The sequence below is a fragment of the Taurulus bubalis genome, assembly GCF_910589615.1.
Source record: "Taurulus bubalis genome assembly, chromosome: 8".
NCBI classification, from domain to species: domain Eukaryota; kingdom Metazoa; phylum Chordata; class Actinopteri; order Perciformes; family Cottidae; genus Taurulus; species Taurulus bubalis.
In genome coordinates, this window is record NC_136596.1 from 23,988,324 (window position 1) to 24,011,963 (window position 23,640).

Consider the following 23,640-nt stretch of genomic DNA (forward strand, 5'->3'; position numbering starts at 1 on the left):
AGGCAACACCGGATCACGTGACCACCTCCGTTATTTCCTGCAGCATCAACCTCCTCGCAACTCGCTCCTGCCTGCGACAGCACAGCAGCGGTGGTGTGGTCGCTCCGAAAGAAGAAGAAGAAGACGAAGAAGAAGAAGAAGACGAAGACGAAGACGAAGTGAAGGCCTCTGCTAACACCGACAACTGTTGCACTGACAGCGACGACGGATATATATATAAATATATATAAAAAAGAAGAAAAAACATATTTTATTTTTTTTACAGAATTGTTTTCAAATTTTTGCTGCTGTCTTTTTTTATATATATTTTTAATAGTTTTATGATTTGATAGCCTTGTCAGAGAAAAATAAACCGGAGTTCATAATGGCGACAGCTGCGGTGTCTGCCCCTGCTGGCTCCGGCCCCAGCGCCGGGTCGGTGACGGAGCTGGTCCGCGGGCAGGCCTTCGACGTCGGGCCTCGGTACAGCAACCTCTCGTACATCGGGGAGGGAGCCTACGGGATGGTGTGGTGAGTGAACCCGCAGGCTGCGTCTCCCGACCGAGCGTTTTATGGTTTTAAACCACTGCGTGGAGTTTAACATCGTTTCTTTTTTAGCCCGACTTAACGTCAGCGAGCTAACTTGCTGTGTTTTTCTGCGTGACACCGATGTTAGTTTAAATTAACCCGTTAAATCACGGCTGCTGGGCTGTAAAAAATGACCGACTTAAAGTCAGTCTAAATTGTGTTTTAGGTAACGATACAATGTTTCTGTTTCCTCATAAACATTACATTTGCGTCGCTTTTACTGCTCTGCTCCCAGACGTTGCATGCAGCTTATAAAAATGAGCAAACCTAGTGTTTTTTTGTCAATAATAACACGACAACAGGGTCTGTGCAATCATCCACGTTGAGTTTATTGTGATTTTTGTTCACTTCACGCATATGTAATACTTTACCATAGGATTCATACTACTCAAACACTACTACATCTTATTTTTGCCTCACAGTTTCATCATAAAATGTCCACGTGTTAGCTATACACTATTTAAATTGAATGTACAGTGCTTTTAATTGACTTTCTGGTGTGTGTTTTTATCTCCAAAACATGCCCTTACAACATATTTAGATAGAGATGTTATCCGCCATCGTAGCTGTACAACTATGTTTGGATATATTTGGTGATATTTGCCATAAAATCGACTTGCAAGAGAAGCTCGAGGCTTTTTTCCTTGTAAACTTGTTTCAGTAGCTGAAGGCTTGTTACACAATGTGAAGGAATTTATAGGCGAGACCCATTCAGAGGTAGTGTGGCCTATACTAAATGCTATCAGAGATGTAGTTGAAGATAAGGTATTCTCCTGCGTCTGCTGTTATCATAACCCTATACATTTGTAGTATTCATTCTGATAATTAACCTTTTTTATTCAATTTTAACAGCATCTCAGTTTGTATTCAGCCAAACGCTACTCTCCTCCTTTTTAAAAACACAGGCTCTTGTGGTTTCTTCAGCCTTTGGTAACTTAGTTTACCTTAAAAGTGCACACCGTGCTGCGTTACATAACACAATGTCCTTGTGTCAAACAACAGCAGTGTAGTTCTTTTTCCTTCTCCTCTGTGGTGAGAGAGCTTGGTTTTCTGAGAGTTTGCACGCAGCCTGCCTACAGTGTTGAGGCACAGCAGGCTGCTCAGCATCTGTCTGTCTGCAAAATGGGAAGAAAAACCACCAAAAGCACAAAGCAACAGTTGTTACTGGTTTGATCCACTTTATAACAAATCATTGGTTAACCGATAAAGTTCAGTTCAACATCAGAGCCCTAGTGTTGGAGGAATTTGATGTTTCTGTAGCATGAATGGAGAAACTTCAGCGTGATGGTAAACCAGGATGTAACTGCAACTCAAATATAATATAATTTAAGAAATTCACCTTTTTAAAAATGAGTATCTGCTGTTTCTGGAAACCTAAATATATGAGGATCTGCTGCTTTTGTTACTGCTTCATATCACTGTAAACGTAATATCGACAAAATTCATAATTTGAAGACGTCACTAATCAAAAGTTTCTGCCGACTAATCAATAGTGACGGCTGACTTTCTTGACGTGTCCTCAACTAATTCTGTTTTTTATTAATACTAACTAGATATAGATACTCTTTTGACTGCCTTTTATCTTTTCACAAATGGCAATGAGTATATTTTTGTGTTTGGTCTTTAGTGTGCAAAGAGCTGTTTTTGCCAATAGGCCGGCACATTTACATTTACGTAGATTTATGTGCAGTTCCCTCCGTTAATTATTTACTCAAATCTTGTTGATGTTTTTGTCTTTTTATTGGAGACCCAAACAATAACTGAACACAACGAGTATAGTTGAACTGATGGCGTTCATTTCTTCTCCAGATTGACTTGTTCACCAGTGTTTTGTCATATGTTCTGGGGGGAAACTCATCGAGGATGAACTGTGCAAGTTTGTACTAAACATGGGCAAAATAAGGTCAACAAAAAATAAACTGACCTGTTTTTGCCGCATGTAAAACTTGGCCCAGTCATCCCGCGAGCCGACAATGAATATCATATGTTGATCTGTCACAAGCCGTCGCTTGTGGAGTTCTTGTGGCTGTGGCGTTTCTGCACTTCACCTCCTCAGAGATCATTTATCAGCCCCACTGTGTGGGCAGCAACTGTGAGCTTTTATTCCTCCTCTTTAAAAATCAAGTTTCCGTTTCTGTAAGCGGAGCACTTTGCGTTACATGTTCGCCCATGCTGGCCATCGGTGCTTTCTTCTTCTGGCGATGGTGAGTAATTCCAGTAATGTGAGATGCAGACTGTGAAGACTAATACAGTTAGTATTTTGCTCTGCACGTTGACAAGATCAGACATCCTTTTGATGTTGATCTTCTCCTCTGCTTGAGTGAATGATGGTTGGGTGATGCCGTCTGGAGCGAAACACATGATCGTTGTTGATTCGATGGATGTAATTAAAATTCATCGCTCATTTTGAATGCGTTTGTTTTGGTTAATTTGGGCAGATTTGGTCTGCGCCTATCACGTTACACAAAAATGCGTGATTTAAAAAAAAAAAAAGTACAGTCTCACTTATCTTCTCACGAAACAGTGCGAATTTCAACCAAATACAGGAAACAACCCCCAAAAATGCAATGATTTCTGAGTTTAAAAGAGACTCTCCTATTTGGATATCTCATAATGTTATTATATATTATTACATTAGAGCAACAGGTCATGCTTGATGGACCTGCAGCCCGGATCGTATTTCTGTTGACTCCCAATGATGCCAAAATCTGAAAGTTTGGCAAAATGACAAGTTACAAGAACATTGTGACCATCAAATGGAAAGTTTCTCTGACGAGCCTTTCTCACGTGTAAGTGCTTTGAGATAAAATATGCAACAACATACACTGTTTGATTATATAACTTGATGCAGCGTTGTGATTGATTTTATTCTGAGTCTCTCAAGGAGAAATTAGTGAATGTGAATTCAACGACTGTTTTCATCTCGTAGCCGTGAAATGAATGCATCAACAACTTTAATACCAGCAGCAGAACCGACATAAACACTCCAGTATTCTTCACTCGCGTCAACGTGAGAGCCCAGTTATTTCCTCTGGTGTATTTTTGGCGTTCGAGTGGATGATTTGTCAGCCTCGGCCTCCTTGCCCTTGCGGTCTTGCTGCGTTCTTCTTTGAGACCTGTAGTTTTGAGTCAGTTGGTCATGTTGCTTTAATGTGCAGCAGCCAAAGCTGCAGCGTGTACTTTTAACATCCAAAGTATTTCTAAATCAGGAACTCGCTCTTTTTTTTGTCTGACTTTCTGGTGTTATCTTAAAGACGTCTTCCCGTGGGATGGATTCAATGAGTATTATGTAAGGCATTTTTTATAGCTTAAAACTCATATGTAAAAAAAGAAAGTGTAGTTTACAGAGATTGAAAGGCTGGAAAAATGCTTTTGCAGAAATTAGCTGAAACGTCTCGACAGAGCTACACAGAGGTTATGGTATAAGTTACATTTTTGTTATTGCCTGTTGCAGATGCTCGACGAGGAACACACACACACACACACACACACACACACACACACCCCTCCCAAACATAAACAACTTGCATGTTTAAAAAAAACGACTTTTCTAAAACATAGAAAGTCACTCGATACTAAATATTTACAACCTGGGTTCATTTGAAAGTAGTCTTCCAAATAACACAAAACCTCCCAATTTTCCCAGATTCTGTTTGTCCGTCGTCTCAAATGTCCGACTTCCTGCTGCTTTAATTGTTTTCAACGTGCGATCCTAAAGAGTTTTAACTTACTTAATCGCACCAAAACATTAAGTATTATGTTGGTGCATCGAGTATAATGTTGTGTCAAAGGTAACAACGCTGGTGGGCGAGGGTGGACTTTATTGCTGGAAGGATGGGATGGATAACCTTTCATCGGTGTCGCGTGTCTGATACTAGAGCTACGTGGCGCCGGTAATGCGTCCACGGCTCCGATATGTTCTCAAACGGGTTGCTCCTCTTCTAAGGCAACTTTTTAACAAAGCGTCACAACTTTAGCTTTCCTTTTTGTTGGGGTTCTCAATTTCATCTCCCATTAAGCATTTCTTGTGTCTGGGTTTCTGATGTGTCCGTACACCAAGCAAAACAGCTACGGACTAATGTACTAGAAAGTAGTATTTGAGCACATTAACCAAGATACACAATTATTTTGTCAGCGTTCTTCGCCTATGAACTTGAATGGAAGTTGTCGTTGCTATGTGTCGTACTGATTTTCTTTGAATCGTTTTGCAAATCTTAATGGAACAAGGCGGGGTAGAGGATCAAATCGTTAAAAGAAAGGCTTATAACAACCAGTATCTCATTCCACAAAGTTGTGTGTCAGGGTGTGCTGTGTTACGAAATTCGGCTGCGTTTGCCTGTTTGGCAAGAGGGCGGTTTTGGCGGTGAGGCATGTCTGTGTCATTTTCAGAGTAGGCCTATTTTAGTTTTCCAAAGCCTCTTGTTGACTGTGTGCCTTCCAGAGGCTGAGGGCTGCTCGTATTGACTGAGCCTCTTAACGCGAGCCTCGGTCCGTGCACACCGATGGGCTTACGCAATCGCAAGATACCGTATCGCCCTCTGTGGCGATGTTCCGAAGCCTTGCGTGCTCTTTTGTTTTAACAGTGCCCACGTGAACAGTTGCATTATGGGGGAATGCTGCTGGAGTGGCTCCTGTTGCTGTAAAAGAAAAACGTTGTGCCAGTCGGTCAGGCAAATCGCTGCAAATGTACTGCTGTTGGTATTGAGAGAATCAGTCGGATCAATGCATACCTCCAATCACTTCTGATAGTATCTGTGGGGTACCGTACTGATCTGCCTTATAAGGCAAGGCAAGGCAAGTTTATTTGTATAGCACATTTCAACAACAAGGCGATTCAAAGTGCTTAAAGGTATTGTTGTGTGAGTACCGTTGCAGATCCGGTGCATCCAAAGTTCATTTAACTATTAAAAAAAAAAACGTTTTTAAAAAGCTTTTTTCTCCATTAGATCACAGGCTTTGGCGTCACATTTGGCTCTTGTTTCAACATGTTTGAGTTGTAATGCCAGTTGAAAGACAACGAAGAATATCAAAAGTTGTGAGCAGTGTTTTGTGGATCACAGTAAATCCGACGTGACTTGAGCATGTCGTCATAACCGGCTTTACGCTTTCTTTTGATCTGTTATAACATTGCCTAAGATCTGATAACATTGATAACATTGCCTAAGAAGTTTTTTTTTTTTTTTATTCAACCAGTCGAGTAAAAGTTGTAAAGACTGTCAGAAGAAGCTGATTTAAACCAAGCTGAACCCTGTAGCAAAAATAAGTGTGACTAAAGCTTTTAACTGTCTTTTAAGGGCTGCAACTAACAGCTATTTAAAACCTCTTGTGTCAGTGGATTATATTCACAATTAGTCATGTAAAGAAAGCGCAATGTGTTGTTTTCAGATAACTCATTTAGACAAAACAACTACTACTACAAACCCAAATGTGTTCAATTTAAAATGATAAGCTGAGGAGTTGCAAACGGTGAAGATTTGGGTTTTTACTTGAGTGAAAAAATCATTATTGAGATCAAGTTGTAACATAAGTCTGTGCCATAACTTGTGCAATACAATGTGACTGGTAATAACTGCACGTGGAGTCCAGACAAAGTAAACCAAGACATTTTACTTGGGTAGGATTGATGGTTTTAAGACGTAACGAGCTGGCATGAAATAACTATGTAATAAATGTGGTGCATTGTGCACCACATTTATTACATAGTTCACACATTTTCCAGTAAATATCATCATGTTTAAACCAAAACATCTTTTTTTTTCTCTCCTAATGGCGACTCCTCCTGGTCTTGAGCTCAACTCCTTGACCCGTCAGATTATTTTTTTTACCCCGTCGCTGATGCTCTGCTTCATTCTGCCACGAGCCTCTTGAATGCTACCGTGGCGCCCGTCTCCATGGTAACCCCTCTGCTTCTGACATCAGTACCACCACTCCGCAGCCAATGGGAGCGACACGGGGGGAGAGAACGAGAGCCTCGACACTCCGAGATCCTGTTGTGCAATTCAGAAGGAGATGTAATTTGTGTAATTTAGGGTGATTGGCCCTGCCAAGACGAGCCCGAGGGCTTCGCGTTCTACAAACACTCATGCACTCTGCGGCTCGTTGCTTCGAAGCTGAGATATTGGTGTTCATCGTCGGGGCCACACAGATGTGCATTGTATTGCTGCACTACTGCTGCCGGTTATTCAAAAGAATTATTGAATTCTATTCAAATAAATTCCAGGGTCACGGTATGAAATATGACTGAACCACATTGACGTGGTTTCCACACGATGCCAAGTTTCATTGGCAGAAGACGGTCGAGCAGCGTTGAACGTATACAAGTCGTGCTTCTGGAGGCACGAAGCAAGACTGTTGAATTTACTTTCCCGACAGTTAAAGCACAGACAAAACGCATATTTGCGCGTAAAACTAATAGTTTTGCATTTTGTACAATCCATTTAGCTAATATTCCAAATGACTAGCATAAGTAACAAATCACCAGCGTTAGATGGAATATTTTCCTGCTGTGTTGTAGTGAAAGTGCATATAGATAAATAGCCTTAGGACTGTAATGAGCTTTTATAGTATTAAAGCTACAAATGAACAATATTTTTTTTGCTATTGATGAATCTGTCAATTTATGATTTTCTTATTAATGGTTAGTCTGACTAAAAAATTAATAATAATTAGGTTTAAAATGTTGCCCAAGATGAGATCTTTTAATGTCTTGTTTTGTTTGCCCAACACTCATCAACACCAGTAATACTTGATATGAACTACTACACATTTCAGAAGCTAGAATCGGAGACTAACTAAACAACTCAACAAATAATTAATCAATTAATATTTTCTCTATTTATCTACTAGTCTATAAAATGCATTTTTATACGTTCCTAAAACCAAAGGCTAAAGTCTTCAGATTTCTTATTTTGCATCAAATCCTCACAATTTAGAAGCTGTAACCAGTTAATGTTTGACATATTATATCAAATAAATGATTACATTTCTGTGTAAATAGTTTCAGCTTTTTAGGATATGACTCGCACATGAATTGTTAGTTCTGATGTCGGATTAGACATAGTTGACAAGTTGGCTCCATAAAAGGAGCTAAAAGTTGAAGGCGTGAAATGCTTTGGTTGAACTCCAGTTTAAAAGATTGCATATTATCAATTTAAACAATACTACTAAAATGATGCCCTGTTAGATTTTGTATTATTTGGTTATCCTCCCTCATGGATACAAGCGGGTAAAGTAATGCCATCAGAGTCTGGCTGCATGTCGAGCTCGACTGGGTGGTGGTTGTACGACCTTGCAGATAATGAGCTCAAACAGCGACACAATGGTCCGAGTGTCTGGGCCGCACCTGAGAGCCGGAAGTCATACTGTGCTGTTTGTAGCGGGACCGCTGTGCTTCACATTGTACAGTATTCAGTGTGTGTGTTTGTGTGTGTGTCTGATGTTATGGAGCTGGGTATTTAGCCGCGTTTACTTTGGGTTTTTGAGGTAAACAAACTACATGCATTCAAGCTAATGTTGTGCTAGTTGTTGTGATGCGGGATTCAAACCTAAAAAAATATTCAAACAAAAGAAACTATTCTTTTGAGGAAGGAAGTCATCTGTATTTGGGCTGATTTGTGTTTTTAATGTAGCCTCTTGTAAACCTGTCGGGTAAAAAAAAAATGTAATATTAAAATAACTAGGCAATACGGCACATACTAACTATTAATTTGGTAAAGCAGTCAATTTAGGAATGAGGGGAAAGGCAATATACAAAAACAAAATCATTTTTGATTCACATTTTGCTGCGACGTTTGAGCGATTTGAATTGTATTTTAAACAAGTAATTGTAGTTGCTTAACTATGTGCCTCACATATAGTCAACATCCAACTGCTTCAAAAAGTGCATTTGATTACCGCTCCAGACACTGCCGTTTAGTATTGTTCTCGTCAGCATGTCTACGCGTATTGTTAGCATGAATATCATGACGGAGTCTCCTCCAGGAAATGGTTTAGATAAGGCGGTAAGCAGCCCGAATACTGATGCGCTTATTACGTTCTGCATTATAAAGCTGCCCTCTGGAAGTTTCTCTTGACGCTCGGTGCTCAAGGTGTGTCCTTCAGATCTAACAAGTTCAATATATTTCCTTCCTCGTAAACATTTGTCTGAAGATTTCATTCCTCCCAGCGCATTGCTGCATTTCTGGACACGTTGGACACAATCTGTAGATCAGTGGAAGAGTGTGAAACCATTTGGCAGTGATGTGATGTTATGTAACGCACATGCGCTCACAACACAAGCAAAATGTTGTAACATCCCTGTGTGTGAGTGTGTGTGTATATATGGCATTGGCTGCGTGAAAAGGCACGTCTCTCTGACGGTTAATGTTTAATTTCATAAAAACCTGTAAACAAATGCATGTTGTCAGCAGAGGTGGTGATTGATTGTTTCCTTGTTGGATGGTTCTTGTTCAGATGCTATGAAGTGAGGTTCGATGATGGTCTTATCCGTCTTTTAACGTAAAGTCTGTGACGAAGTACTGCATCCCACGGTGAGGAATCCATTGGACTAGATATCGCTGCTCAGTGCCGTGTGCACAATGCAAGGCGGGAGAAGTGGCTTCCTGAAAGTCACTTCCTCAAAGTTTCCTCAGAATCCAAGAATGATTGCAGGCACGTGTTGGAAAAATGTTGTATTCACCAATTGTTCATTATTACAGAAGCAGAAAGCGAAAACAGGTGCTTTATCAGTGGCTCTTCACATGTCAGTGTCCTGCATAAAGGCCACATTTGTTTATCAGTTTGTTAAGTATGTGCTCCAATATCTTATTGTATTATCCATTCTACTCAACGGGATGATGTTGGAGCTTATCAAAAGCTTTCACTTGGCTAGTTCATCATGTCGAGCACATTTTTTATCACACAGGCATGCAAATAGGAGTGAAATGTTCTTGTCAACACAAACACCTCCCCTGTCACCTCGCTGGAAACAGGTTGTTTTGGTTAGTACACAGAAACAGGAAGTGTGTGTGTGTGTGTGTGTGTTTTTGATAAGCAGAAAAAGAAGATGCAGCCAGAATCTGTCGTAGTTCATGGATAACGCTTTAAGTGAGCAAATATGCAAAGCAGATTTGATCTTTGTGATTTGAAATTGTGATTTTGCTGAACTAAAGACCGCCATGATAATCGGATATATATTTTCTACACACGACTAAGAAGCATATTGTGTGAACTCTTGTGGGCGATAGTCAGTGAAGCCCGAGGCTTTACTACTGAAGCCTCTCGGAGGCAGCGATGATATCAGTTCTAAGAAAAGAGATTTCACTTTAATAAGATCTCTGCAGAAACGTCTGACGTGGATTCTGAAATTATTTAAAACCGATGGACAAATCAAATCTAGAATAAGAACTGACAAACAACACAACAGTTTATGGACAGTTGATCAATCTAGTATTTTTTTGATCTCTGATGGAATATAAAAACACACGGCCAGAAATTGATAAAGAAAATGAACTCTTTCGAATAATAATCCTTAATTTTCAATATCTCCATGTGTGACTTTGAATAATTGTGTTTGGGTTTTGAGTATTATATTATAAGGTATGAAAGCACAATACTAAACACTGTTGTCGTCATTGTAACGCATTGATTATTCATCACTAAAACTGTAGCGAATTAAATATTTTTTCGCATGAGAAGCTTCTATTGAGGTTTCGAAGTCGTCATATTTTATGATGTTTTTTCGAAATGCTGAACGCCAACAAATAAGGATCGAAGCGGACTATTTCATAAGATAAAAACATGTTGGGGAATTTAGGCACAATTCAGGGAATGTGTGCGTAATAAACTTTTATGCGTTAGAACGTAACTGCTGTGACACAATCTTGAGAATTATGTTTTTATTCCTCTGGTTTACGGCTTTGTTCTCGCCATCGCCTTCTCTCCGTTCCCTCTCTTCTCTTTTGCTCGTTGAGCCAGAGGGGGAATATTGAACGGACAACGCGACGACATATTAAACTTGTAATGATTGTGTGACATTTTTGCAGCGGCCGAGTGCTGCAGCACATTTGAATGTTAGAATTTGAATGTCGGCGTAATGAATGAAGCTTCGACCTAATAACCACCGGTGTGTTGTGATTGATAACCCGGCGTACCGGGGTGTCGCTCTAGATTAGTGGATGTACTGTGAATAGAACGATGCAGAGACCCTCTGATGCCACAGGACCGATGCCGAGTGCGCCGGCGGCCCGAGCGTGTCGTTTGAAGCTCGATCCTCCGGCCTCACGGTGCCTTCAAAGCCTTTGAAAATCGCTGGACTCCGTCTGTCTAGTTTGCGCAAGGACGCTCATACCTGCACTTTCTCGGTCCGCGTCACCCTCAAGCATTGTGAGCCCCCCGTCAACCCATCCCCTTGAACATCGTCATGGTAACTAACAGCCCTATTGCATAACACAGCGGCTGCAGTGTGAAGCCTTGTATTCCCGTCTCCTTGGAAACAGAGACCCCCCACCACCTCCACCCGTCCTTGTTCTCTTTTAACCCCCTCCCCTCCTCTCTGTGCTCCTTCCTGGCCACTGAGCATGCTCAGAAAACCATACAGAAGCAGAGGAAACAGGAAAGGCAGCTCAGAGCAGATTCTCTTCACTGTTGTGTACAATAGCCTGCCGCTCTTAATAGTCACCACATTATCTTTTATTAAAATATGCACATTGGGAGAAAAAAATACGAGAAAATCTGATGCATTTGATAACTTTCCTGTTTATATTAACAAAGATGTGAGTAAATCCAAAGTTGGGGGTCAGAAGAAGACCGAAGTGCTGCTTTCCTAAATCTTCATCTAGCTGTCAGTTTCAGCTGCAAGTAATGATTACTTTTTTACTATTGATTGATCGACCAGTTCAAGTTGACATTCTTACTGATCTCAAAGGAAATAGATTTTCTGTCACAGAAGACTAAGAAAAGCTGAATGTATTCACATTTGTGAAGCTGGAATTAGTGGGTTAAAGACAATTATTGCTTCAAAGATGAATTGATCAAATCAGAACACAGATCTTCTTATTGGATTGAGTTCTCAGAAGAACTGCTGTCAGCTGACAGGTGACCCCATCAGCTGGTTGTGAGCATTGAGCCAGCTGTGGTCTCCTCTTCATCAGGCATAGCAAATTTACATCAGTAAAAACCCCAAACTAGCAAATTTACATAAATTAAAAAAAAATCTAAACTATCACATTTGCATCAGTAAAAATGAAAACCAGCAAAGAGTTAGCGTTCAAAAGTCCTGAGTGCCTTTAAGCGAACCGTTGTGAGAAGTGAAAGTCCTCCTCCAGTGATAAGGCTCGGCGGTCGAGACTCTCTCGGTGCACGGAGGTCAGCGCATTGATACTACACTCTCCACTCGGTGCACTTTGTACTTCCTCAAAGAGTTCCTGCTGTTTCTCCTGGACAAACTGACAAGGAACTGATGGGCTTGCCTCAGTAAACATGTGGTGAAATGTAGCGTGAACTAAGATTGTCCTCGCTTCTCTCTGCACTCGACACGGGAACACGCAAGTGGTTGCAACACATTTAGTTCATCTAAAAATAGATATTTTAGGATTTTATATTAAGTGGGTTTTGAAAAGTGCGCCTGCTAACGATTAAATCATTATGCATCAAACTTTCAATTATTTAGGATTATAAAGGGGTGGGGTGGGGGGGGGGGGGAGACCATTAACAACATTGACTTTGAGACGAGGGAACAGGAAGTATAAAAATAAAGACTCATTCCCAGGTTTTAGGACTCATTCCTGCAGCACTTTGTAGGATTATTAGTTTATTATAATAATAATAATAATAATAAAAAAGAATGTTCCTATCGTCCTGAAACCCCAAGATATATTTTCTTATTTGTGATACAAAACAGAAAACGAGCAACAAATCATAACATTTAAGAAGATAAAACCAGACTCGTTGTTTTTTGTCATTTTTGCTTAATTAACTAATAACTGTTTTAAAAAGAATTATCAATTCATGTGGTTATTTTCTCAATTACTAATTTTCTCTGTAAAAAAAAAGGACTTAAGCCCAAGACATCGTCATGTGTCTCGCTAGAACCAGCAATAAAAACAACAATCAACATTTCTGCAAGTTTTGAGGAGCAACAAATATGTGATTTCAAAGTGATATCAAACGGAACCAGATAATATTTTGCTTTTTTGCTTGATGAATGACTGAGGAATTAATCAAATATCACAGTTGTGTGTTTAAGCTCTAGATATGAAATGACATACTGTCGTGAAATACGCACTGTTTTGCAACTGGTGCACAATCCTCTATCTACAAGCCAAATTAGGCATTTTATCTTTAGTTTTTTGCAGAAATAAATGCAGTTTGAGGAGGCATGTTATTGTGAAGACCTTCCGCTTGCGGTCTTTTACATTGTCCATGAGAAAATATTGTTATTGACCACTCAAACAAGATACAGTAGGTCTGTGCCAAATGAACTCTCTCTTGACCCTCTAAACCATAATGTGATCACATTATGGTTTAGATCAGGGGTGTCAAACTCATTTTAGTGATGGGGCCACATGCTGCTCATTTTGATCTCAAGTGGGCCAGACCAGTAAAATCATAGCATAATAACGCATACATAATGACAATATTTCTTTAGGTTTTTGCATGATATTTTAAGGTCCTTCTACAATAAACTAGAAACATAAAGACCACAAATTCAGACATCAGCCCACTGTTTACCTGCCTGGGCTCTCCTCTGCAGATTCCCTCGCAGTTGAGCAATATAGTAATGTCAGATGTCAAAATAATTGCGACTGTGGTTCAATGGTTCCCATGCCTGACTTTCAGAGGATCAGTGGTTTGAGTCCCAGCTCTAGTTTTTTTTTTTTCTTTTCTATTTTAAGAATTAGTCCGGCCCTCGTGCCGTATGTTTGACACCCCTGGTTTAGATGTATTAGTCTTGTAGCTCCCTGCCTCTCTGTCCACAACAAGAGTATTGACTGGTGCAGAGCAGTTAACATGGAAAGCTATTCACTCACTCACTCACTCCTCTCGCAAGTGGAAAGGAAGGTCACTCATATTTCCCTCGCTGGCACACTTGTGTTTACAGTTCATCCCTACACCCCCATCACTATAGCAACTCGTTTTCTTATTTTGTCACACAACGTGGGAGTTGTTTTTTTCAGTCGTCTCGCTCCGTTGTTTGTAATTTGCAGAAATAAAATCACTCTTGGCTGTAGGTGTAAACGATGCAGCTCAATTTTGTTATCTTGTAGGTACAGCTTTGTTGGGCAATTTGGGTTTTGCGGTGCCTCCAAATGGCAGCAACTTGCATCAGTTTGAAAGTGGAGGACTTAGAAATCCAGACAATCTGGGAAGCCGGGAGCAGTTCATTTGCATCTCTTGGCAGTAGGCGGTGAGTTTGGACGTGATTTTTGGTGTTTTCGGTTCCTCCACCGAAGATGTCTGGCCAGTTTTCGTAACCAACGCCAGACTAAATCTATGACTCTTCATTCTCCGGGACGGACTTCATAATTTAGATGGACTGAATTTCGGTCCATGCAATAAAAACCTGAATGTTGGTAAATGTTCAAATCCCTCGTGGGAGTTAAAGTTGACACGCAAGACTCATGTTTAGACCCCAGTTCTGTAGTTGAGAATACTTCAGGCTGAGTGATTGTGGGGAAGTTGAGGCGGCCATTAATCCGGTGAAAAGAGTCGGCGCTTCAGCTGTGGACATGTCTGTACCTGGCATGCTGTGGGGGAGGCGTCTCACCAGGCAGGGCCAAGCTTTCACAATTGGCCCGCTGGGCTCAGACGCACTCAGACGATCAGTAAAAGCAACTCTCTTTGTTAGCTTTTATTGCAGTTAGCTTGGAACCAACCATTTGGACAAACAGTTTTGTTCTACAATAACGTTTATCACAACTCTCAAGCTCCTAACACACGGCTGAACCTGCCAGCTGCTAGAAAACTGCTGTTGCAGCACGATGGTAGCCGAAAACAATAAAAACAATAAACTGAGTAAACAAAAATCCAATGTTCAACAGACCGCAGGGTTCATTTAACATGTTGATGCGAGAAAAGGCCTGCAGGTAAAAACGTACCACACATTATTGATTCATGCCAAAGGGCATGCTGGGATTTCTTTCCTGTTTTTTTTTTTTTACATCTGATCAGAAACAGGAGTTTCGACTGTGTTCTAGTTTATCTTGGTCTTTTTTTAGTCTCCTTATGAAAAGTGAGCAAATATGTGTATTTTTCTTCTTCCTAATCAAACACTTGTTTGCATAAAGAGCTACATGTTTCCTTTTCCTCTTCTAGCAGTGTATTTGACGGCACTCTCAGCTTTGAAGAGGGTGGATTGAATTGACAGTAAATCACCTCTGTTGTGCAGAATGTGTGCTGTGAAAAGCACATACCTCCTAAGCTGTGTGCATTAACTTATTGACCCTTCTCTGGATCCGGCTTTACTGTGAGAGCTGCCAGACCCAGGCATCCCATCATTTCCTCCATATGGTTTTTCATTATTGGATTTTAAGACGCCAATATTGCAAAATTGAGCTTGAGCTGCCTGCAAACATTATTACCTTCTCAACAAGATGAATCGTGACATCACAAGTATTATTGAGTACTAAACATTGGTAGAGAAGATCTGCAATTAATTCGGTGACAATACATACTTTGCTGTCTCTTTGTTTGCGCATATATTTCAAATGTGTCTCACTTGTGTACATGCAGTAAGGACGCGACCCTAAAATCTGAAAATAAGTTTTCCAGGCCTTTTGAGAGTATGAACGTCATGTTATACTTTGGCAGTAGTATAATGCCATGTTATACTTTGGTAGTAATATAATGCCATGTTATACTTGTCCACAGTGACCTCTAGTATTACCTGTCCACAGTGACCTCTAGTATTACCTGTCCACAGTGACCTCTAGTATTACCTGTCCACAGTGACCTCTAGTATTACCTGTCCACAGTGACCTCTAGTATTACCTGTCCACAGTGACCACTAGTATTACCTGTCCACAGTGACCTCTAGTATTACCTGTCCACAGTGACCTGCCGTATGATCGGCACTGAACTGAACTGTGTGTCGCTGCTTGGTTTTCAGGTATCGTTGCGTAAGCGTGTTCAGAGCCATGTTGTATGTGTTTGGGGAGTTTTGCTCCACTCCTACATTCCTGTTCTCACTTTCATTAAAGCGACAGCAGCCTCATTGTTGTGTTGGCCGTGTTAAGATACTGCTCATGCAGGCCCCAACATTTCCTGCCGTCACTACTTCACATTAAGAGATTTCCACTTGCAAATCACAGGAAGGAAGCTGCGTTTGTCACAGACTTTGGCGCCTGACTGCTGCTGTTTTTTAATAAAACGAGGTCTGCACAACAAGATATGATTTTATTTTTCTGTACCGTTTGTTCGGTAGATCATTCAAACATATTTCAAAGGGTAATGAGGAAGGAAGAAACCACAAGTGCTATCTGCAGTCAGTTCATGTCAAATGGCAAACCTCAAAGCTTAAAATCTTTTACTGTTCCTTCCTTGTTTTTTTTGTTTTCTGGACTTGTGCCATTACTGCATAGAGACGGAGTGCATTTAAGTCCCGCCCACGCGGACGGGAAGACAATTCATCGCTGTCGATGGACTTTGTATTGTGTGAAGGTGCCCCTTGTTACTTTTGTCTGCGAGTAAACAACAGAAAAATGCCTAAAAAGCTGCTGTGTGTTGGCCTAAATGTCAGTTTTAGGTTAACTGATCATAAAAGGATCAGTGGAATGTGGATAAATCAGAAAGCAATGCAGTATTATGGTTATCATTCATTTTAGTGACTTTGACATGCTGAAATCTGAAGTTTTTATCGAGTTAGAGGCATTTTGTTAGGGTTCCAGCCCTTGGTTGCAGGTAGTTTTGTTTCACTCCAGTGGGCGTGGTTTTCACAGTATGACACGCTGATGATCTTTGGCTTCAAGCAGTTAGTTGCTCACACAGCACACCTTGGTGCTGCAGCCTGACGGTGTGAAAAGTGGCGTTGTTGGCATCCATTGAGGCGATATCCGTGTCATGCCATGCTCTTCTGTTGTAAAGGATTGTGGGTATCAGAGAGGCTGCAGTCACACCTAATCAGGGTTGTGCGCCAGTGTGGGAGAGTCAATGAAAATTAACACGAAGCAACAGCTTTGTGTTTCTCCAAAAGTTGATTGTTTCAACTTTTTAATTTTTCTTCTCGGCCCACTACGCAGGTTCTGAAGAATGGGCGGTACTGGTGTTTTCCCAGCAATGCCTCTAGGGATTTGGTGTGAATTTTGCCCAGAGACCACAGAAGAGTCTGTACAAAATACACAAGACAGGAAGTTAAAACTTAAGTATCACGATTTCTGGTTGAAAGGTTGGAGACGCAAGAATAAATGGGTCGAAATATGTTTCTGCTTTTTCTGATGCCGTTTTAAGTGTTTTCCTCCAACATCTTTGTCTAATAGTTGGCTTCTGTTTTGTTTTTTTTATTCAATCAGCGCTGCCCATGACCGGGACAACAAGGTGCGTGTGGCCATCAAGAAGATCAGCCCTTTCGAGCACCAGACGTACTGCCAACGCACCCTGAGGGAGATCAAAATCCTCCTGCGCTTCAAACATGAGAACATCATCAGCATCAACGACATCATCCGCACACCAACCATTGACCTGATGAAGGATGTGTATCCTTCTACAAACACTGCTCATGATTTAGATCTGTCGAAAGTATTTAGTGTTTCTGCAGTTTAATTTACGGGCTTCATGTTATTCGTTTATGACAATAAAAGTACATGCATTTTTCAGGTAGTTATCAGGAGGTTAAAGTATTTGTATTGTATGTTTTGTGTTACCAGTGAAGTTCATCCTACACGCCAGCATTCGTATTTGCAAAGAGGTTTTCGTATATATTTTATGACATAATGGCCACCTGTCACTATATATTTGGCAGAAACGCTCTTCACTGTAGCCCAGCAACATGCGGATAATCGTCTGCGCTAAATGATGCAACTTTAATCATTTTCTCTGCAATGCTCAAACGGTCCAATTTGAGTGGCAGTAAAAACCTAAATGTACTTTTGGTTCGAGGGCTGGGCAGTACAACATACACGGAAAAACCTTGGATTCGTACTGTTCATGTTGATATGATGCAAAATGTCTGTTTAGGTCACTTTTGGGTTGATTGCACAGCCCTGTTGGAAACCCAGATATCTTATGTTAAAAGACATAACAATGAGGCCCAGATGGAAATAAAAAAGTGAACAAGACAGTTTTAAAAGCTTGTGTTCTCCACGTTGCATTAACGCAGAAGCTCTTTAACGCGGCGCCGTGCAGATACATTGTCCAGGATCTGATGGAGACGGACCTGTACAAGCTCCTGAAGACTCAACACCTGAGCAACGACCACATCTGCTACTTCCTCTACCAGATCCTGCGAGGGCTCAAGTACATCCACTCTGCCAACGTCCTGCACCGCGACCTGAAGCCCTCCAACCTTCTGCTCAACACCACCTGTGATCTCAAGGTAGAGTCTCTCCGAGCAAAAGAGTGTCTCTTTTTCACGTGAAGCACCAGGTCCATGTGATTCCTGGCACTTTGAGCTACGTTTATTGCATAAAGGTTGCTGTACGGGCCGATTTTCAGTCACTAAGAATCCATATTTTGTCTATTATTTATTGCAGGTACACTATTTCAATACAATGTGATGGCATTCAGTCTTATCCTCCCAAATGTATTTTTTGTCAGTGTTGAAAGGCCTCTTAAGCCTAAATGTAGTTGTTTTTAGGTTACTTTGGTGGTTCGTGACTGAAGACTAACCTCTCCATATTGGCACAATCTTCAAACCATTGCTCTCAACATGTCCTCCAACGATGGTTTTAAGTTCTCAATATAATGACGTCCAGCTGATTTAGATCTCGTGTCCGTCCTCATTCACCTTCTCGTCTCCCGCCTCTCTGCAGATCTGTGACTTCGGTCTGGCCCGCGTGGCCGATCCGGACCACGACCACACTGGCTTCCTCACAGAGTATGTCGCCACTCGTTGGTACCGAGCGCCTGAGATCATGCTCAACTCCAAGGTGAGTGTCCTCGTCCGCCGTGAAGATGTTGACATGTCAACAGGACGAGTGCATGTGTTTTGTCTTTGTTTTCGTTTGTTTTTGCTTCCGTTAAATATTTTTGGGAAAACATGTTGAATGTGTAGATGTGTCGAAGTGTGTCTTTTTTTTATTTTACTTGGATTTAGCTTTCTGATTCCTAGAAAGAAGAATGAATGGATTATTCTTTCTGGGCCCAGCAACCTGTAACTTGATACTGTTCCAATCATTATGCCGACCTTAAATATGCTGCAGTCATGACTGTCGTTGTGCTGCTCCCTCTCAGGGCTACACCAAGTCCATAGACATTTGGTCGGTGGGCTGCATCCTGGCTGAGATGTTGTCCAACAGGCCAATCTTCCCTGGGAAGCACTACCTGGATCAACTGAACCACATTTTGGGTAAATATTATCTTCACTGTTGTCCAGTGCTGTATGAGTATTGTTGTTTAACCCAATGATTCTCAACGTGGGCTCCATTGAACTCTCGTCAATATCATTGGTCCTCGGAAATATTCTGCTATAAATTAACTATGAAATGTGTTGTTTCTTTAAAGACCATTTGTGTCGTTAAAACTAATAAAAACTCTGACAAGGTTGTAACACACAGCAATAAGAACTACTTAGTGTTTATATGTAAGAATCAGAATCACTGTTAATTTGACATCTTGTACTGAATGTATGTCTTCATACAATTCAATTAGTTAAAGTTAAAAAAGGACACATTTTAAAAGGTCAGATTATAAAACCTGCTATCATTTGCGTAAACATGTGTTAGTTAGTAAATTAAGTTTACATTATAAGAAACAGTTTCAGAAAGTTTTAATGAGTTTATTCCATTAGAATTCTAAATTACATCATTGTATGAACAGAAAACCATTAATTTTCTTCATAATAATTCATCTTAATCACTGAAGCAAACTGTGTTTATATAGTTTAACATAGAAATCAAGTAATTTTGATATGGACAATTAAGAATATGCTGTATATTGTTTCTGTCTGTTGATTGTATATATTAACAATATGTATATCATGATAGTCGTACTGTAGCACGTCAATAACTTCATGTTTTCCTTTCAGTCAAGATAAATATGAATCTGTTTCGCTTTAGTCCGAATAAAAGATTTGACACCTTTTTACAGTAGAACTAAACTTTCACACACTCCGTCAGCAGCGACAGCTTCCTGGTGCCAGTCCATAGATACTGTAGCTGCTAACACTCATTATAAAGTTGTACTTTTCTGGTGCAAGACCGCATATTGCTTCTCCCATCTGGCATCGTGTGGAGCCATCAGACTGTGTGTTTTAGTTTAGAGTCGTGCACTTGTAAAGACCGAATTTAGGAAAGTAAATATTCTCCCATGATCTTTGTCCCTCCAGGGATTCTGGGTTCTCCCACTCAGGAGGATCTCAACTGCATCATCAACATCAAGGCCAGGAACTACCTTCTGTCGCTGCCGCTGCGCTGCAAAGTGCCGTGGAACCGCCTCTTCCCCAACGCCGATCCCAAAGGTCAGAGACGGGACGAACGCTTCTGTAGAATGTTCTGAATCTTTGAGAGGTTGCACCGCAGCTGAGGGAGAGTTAACGCCGCTAAACCGCTTCCTGAGAGAATCCCTGGACAGAAAATATATTTAATGGGGCGCACAGGGAACAAAACATTGACCCACCAGTCAGGCAAAACAAGTGCCGATGTTTGGGGGTTGGACGCAAGAGGAGTAGGTTGGATGTTACCGGTCCACTTCCATTTAGATTTCAGGGACACAACTAGATCATATTATGAACATGCAGAAGATGAACAAAGTAGTCCTAGAATTGGAATTTTAATTTCCTAATAAAATGTGTAAAAGGTCTCCTTGTTTTCTACCTTGAAATAATCCAAACAGCCTATAGGGTGTGATGGCGCCCTCTAGTGGGCAGCAAGCTCACTGTTGCTTCAGAACCCTGTCAAGAGATAATCCTTTATTAGTGGGGAAATTGCAGGATTACAGCAGCATTGCACACAAGAGACACATAGTAGATACATAAAACAAATCAAGTAATATAAATAAACAGTAAAACTGTAATAAAAACAGTAAAGAAGAATACAATAGCAATATTATATATACAAACGGAATTAAAAAAGTATATAAAAAGTATTTAAATGTATTTATATTGCACCAGATGAACGTAATGAAAGTGATTAAAGTGTTAAGTGTCAAGCGTTCTCCTCCTCGTGCTGCAGCTCTGGACCTGTTGGACAAGATGTTGACCTTCAACCCTCACAAGAGGATCGAGGTGGAGGAGGCCCTGGCGCACCCTTACCTGGAGCAGTATTACGACCCCACGGATGAGGTGAGACAGTCGGTTACACGTCAGCTTGTGCTGATGGAGTCATGTTGGGAGTTTTTATTGCAACTGTTATGTTCCTCTATTCCTTAAAAGTAACTTTTTCGGAAAATATTGTGTAATTGTGTGCCGAAACCTGAAATTAGCAATTCCCATCTCCATAACGGAATGATTTTTAACATATTTTAAACACGGTGCACTCTATTTTAACGGGTTTTGACACCGGAAGTGTCTGCTGTACGTTTGCGCCAACATGTCCTCTCTGCCTCTCCGTGTAGCCGGTGGCTGAGGCCCCGTTCAAGTTTGACATGGAGCTGGATGACCTCCCCAAAGAGACGCTGAAGGATCTCATCTTTCAAGAAACTTCACGTTTCCAGACTGTCTACAGGTCCTAACGTCGCACGCCGGTAAGTCCACATCACTTGCGGTTCAGATAAAAACCTGAAAACCAACATAACGGGACGGTGTGCAGGACAATTTTACTGTTAGCTGTTCTGAAGTAGTTTTTCATGATAGACTCAGTCATCCTTTTAAAAAAAAAGAGACTTAAAACTCCCAGTGGTGTTACAGCTTTAAAAACTACTGATTTGTGTGTTTTAAATTGAACAACAAAGTCCTGACTGTACGCTATGATAAAGATTTTGAAGAATTGTAAAGTAGATGTTCTTCACCAGGATAAAAACACTTTTAAAAACCACATATCTCAACGGGCACTTTCCAGGTCCACCACCAGGTATAACTTTAACCAAGGAAATATGATATTTATGGAAGTTTGATCTGAAAGCAGATGTTTTATTGCACTTTAAATGTTAAAAACATGATATGGAGAATTGCCCAATAACATAATCCCGCGAGGCGCCACTTCACTCGATCCACACAGCGTCCGCCCCCGGGGCGTAAAGGCCGTTAGACTGTAATCTATGAAGTGACTGGGTTTTTATGTTAAACACGTTTATACATCTCGTATGACGGTATCATGAAAGCTATTGCATTGGTACTGAAACTCTGTATCAAAAATATTCAGTCATTACCCAGACTTTCATAATTTCAAGTAATAAGTATCTCTTTATTTAAGGGTAATGTGCAGAGGCTGACTTGTTTAAGAGATGTTCTATCTCGTATACGTGTGGAAATCTTTAGTCTGAGTTTAACTGAAGATCTTAACAACACGTTGGTCTTTTTTTTCACTCAGACAAGAATGCAAATATGGGAGGAAAACATAATATTTCCAATTATGAAGAAAATACAATACTCGTGACTTTTTAATATAGAATATATATGCAATTCCAAATCAATATTGGAAGCGGATTAGACTATTAAAACGGTTTATAAAACCCCACAGTGATGCCGAGCCTCAGATGTGCTGTGTTTGCTAACCACCAGCTGCTCGCTTGTTGTGATAATAACCATCGCTGCTACATGTTGTCGCCCCTCGTCTGCTTCCTGTCAGCGTTCGTAATTACGGCGCTTCCCCTCTGCAGCGGTTCGATGCAGAAACACGAGTCGGAGTGTGTGACGCCTCCTCAATTAGAGCAGCGGAAAGAAAGGAGCTGCTCCTTGCCGCTTTAAAACACTGTAAAATGTTCAAGTGAAATCGCTCTAAAAGACGTGATAAAGTATGTGACGAGGTCACTGTTTCTTCTCCCTCCAGATGATTCTGTGGACCGGTTTCTGCGTCGCTCCTCCTCGCCTCCTCACTGTTGCTGTGATATTCTTCTTTTGTTTTTAATTCCCTCTCCGGTCGTCCACATCACCTGGATTCCTTGGGTCTCACTCGTCAAGTCCACTTTGCTCAGGAATGGCGTCAGGAATCGATCCATCATTCTCTTGTCTTTCTCTCTCTCTCTCTCTTCCCCCCCCCCCCCCCCCCCCCCCCCCCCCCCCCCCCCCCCCCCCCCCCCCTCTCCCTCTCCCTCTCTGTCACATCACAGCTTACAGTTTGGAGGTTGAATTTGTGTTTCAAGCCAAGATAAACAACATGTTTTCTGTGTCTCCAAGGCGTCTGGCTCTGGCTATTCCTATTCAAGACCTTTTTATGTCCAGTGGCATTTGAATGGCCGTGATAGACTAGCTGTTGTGTTCTCTGGAGTGCAGCTGTCGTGGTAATTGCTCGGCCGACATTGCACAAACAAACAACGGGAGACTACTTATAAGAATCCTCCATCGTTTAAAAAAAAAAAGAAAAAATAAGGAGTCTTTTTGAATTTTCTAACCTTTTCTCGCACTGTTACAGGAGACACCTTGAGCTCTTATCTCTTCTTTTTTCTCGCGTTATCTCTTTTCAAAAAAGGAAAAAAAATCTGAATTAAATTAACTGATTTATGCAATGTAATCACATAATCAGCCACAGACTTGTGGGCCCAAAAGCCATTAGTTTCTTTCGAAGAGGATTTATATTTTAACAGCACACACAAGGCCCAAATGCAAATATATATATATATATATATATACACATACATACATACATACATAGCCCAAAGAGTCATAAGATATCTTAATGGCAAGAGTGACGATAGATGTGAATTAGATGAATTTATAATACTTTTTTCTTTCTTCTTCTCGTTTAACACAAAAACCTTCATTTCTCATCGGCTTCAGTAAAATTGTCAGGTTGCGTGTAAATGCACCAAAAATCACAAGTACGTTGAAAGATCTATTTCTGCCTTAGC

At 40.8% G+C, this 23,640-nt stretch overlaps 1 protein-coding gene across 1 annotated transcript; it reads left to right on the forward strand.

Annotated features, from left to right (window-relative positions):
* Positions 1-80: 80 nt before the first annotated feature.
* On the forward strand, positions 81-22,770 carry mapk1 (mitogen-activated protein kinase 1). The gene is made up of 9 exons (XM_079222465.1): positions 81-510; positions 17,052-17,234; positions 17,884-18,073; positions 18,510-18,626; positions 18,931-19,045; positions 20,024-20,155; positions 20,868-20,977; positions 21,250-21,378; positions 22,623-22,770. The coding sequence occupies exons 1-8, from the start codon at positions 365-367 to the stop codon at positions 21,364-21,366; spliced, it is 1,110 nt and encodes a 369-aa protein (XP_079078591.1). The 5' UTR covers positions 81-364; the 3' UTR covers positions 21,367-21,378; positions 22,623-22,770.
* The last annotated feature ends 870 nt before the right edge of the window (positions 22,771-23,640 follow it).

What these genes read in the sequence shown, in the direction of transcription:
- mapk1 (XM_079222465.1), top strand. Translation starts at nt 365, where the DNA reads ATGGCGACAGCTGCGGTGTCTGCCCCTGCTGGCTCCGGCCCCAGCGCC. An exon ending in ATTGACCTGATGAAGGATGT is followed by an intron (nt 17,235 to 17,883) that starts GTATCCTTCTAC and finishes GGCGCCGTGCAG; the next exon opens with ATACATTGTCCAGGATCTGA. An exon ending in ACACCACCTGTGATCTCAAG is followed by an intron (nt 18,074 to 18,509) that starts GTAGAGTCTCTC and finishes GCCTCTCTGCAG; the next exon opens with ATCTGTGACTTCGGTCTGGC.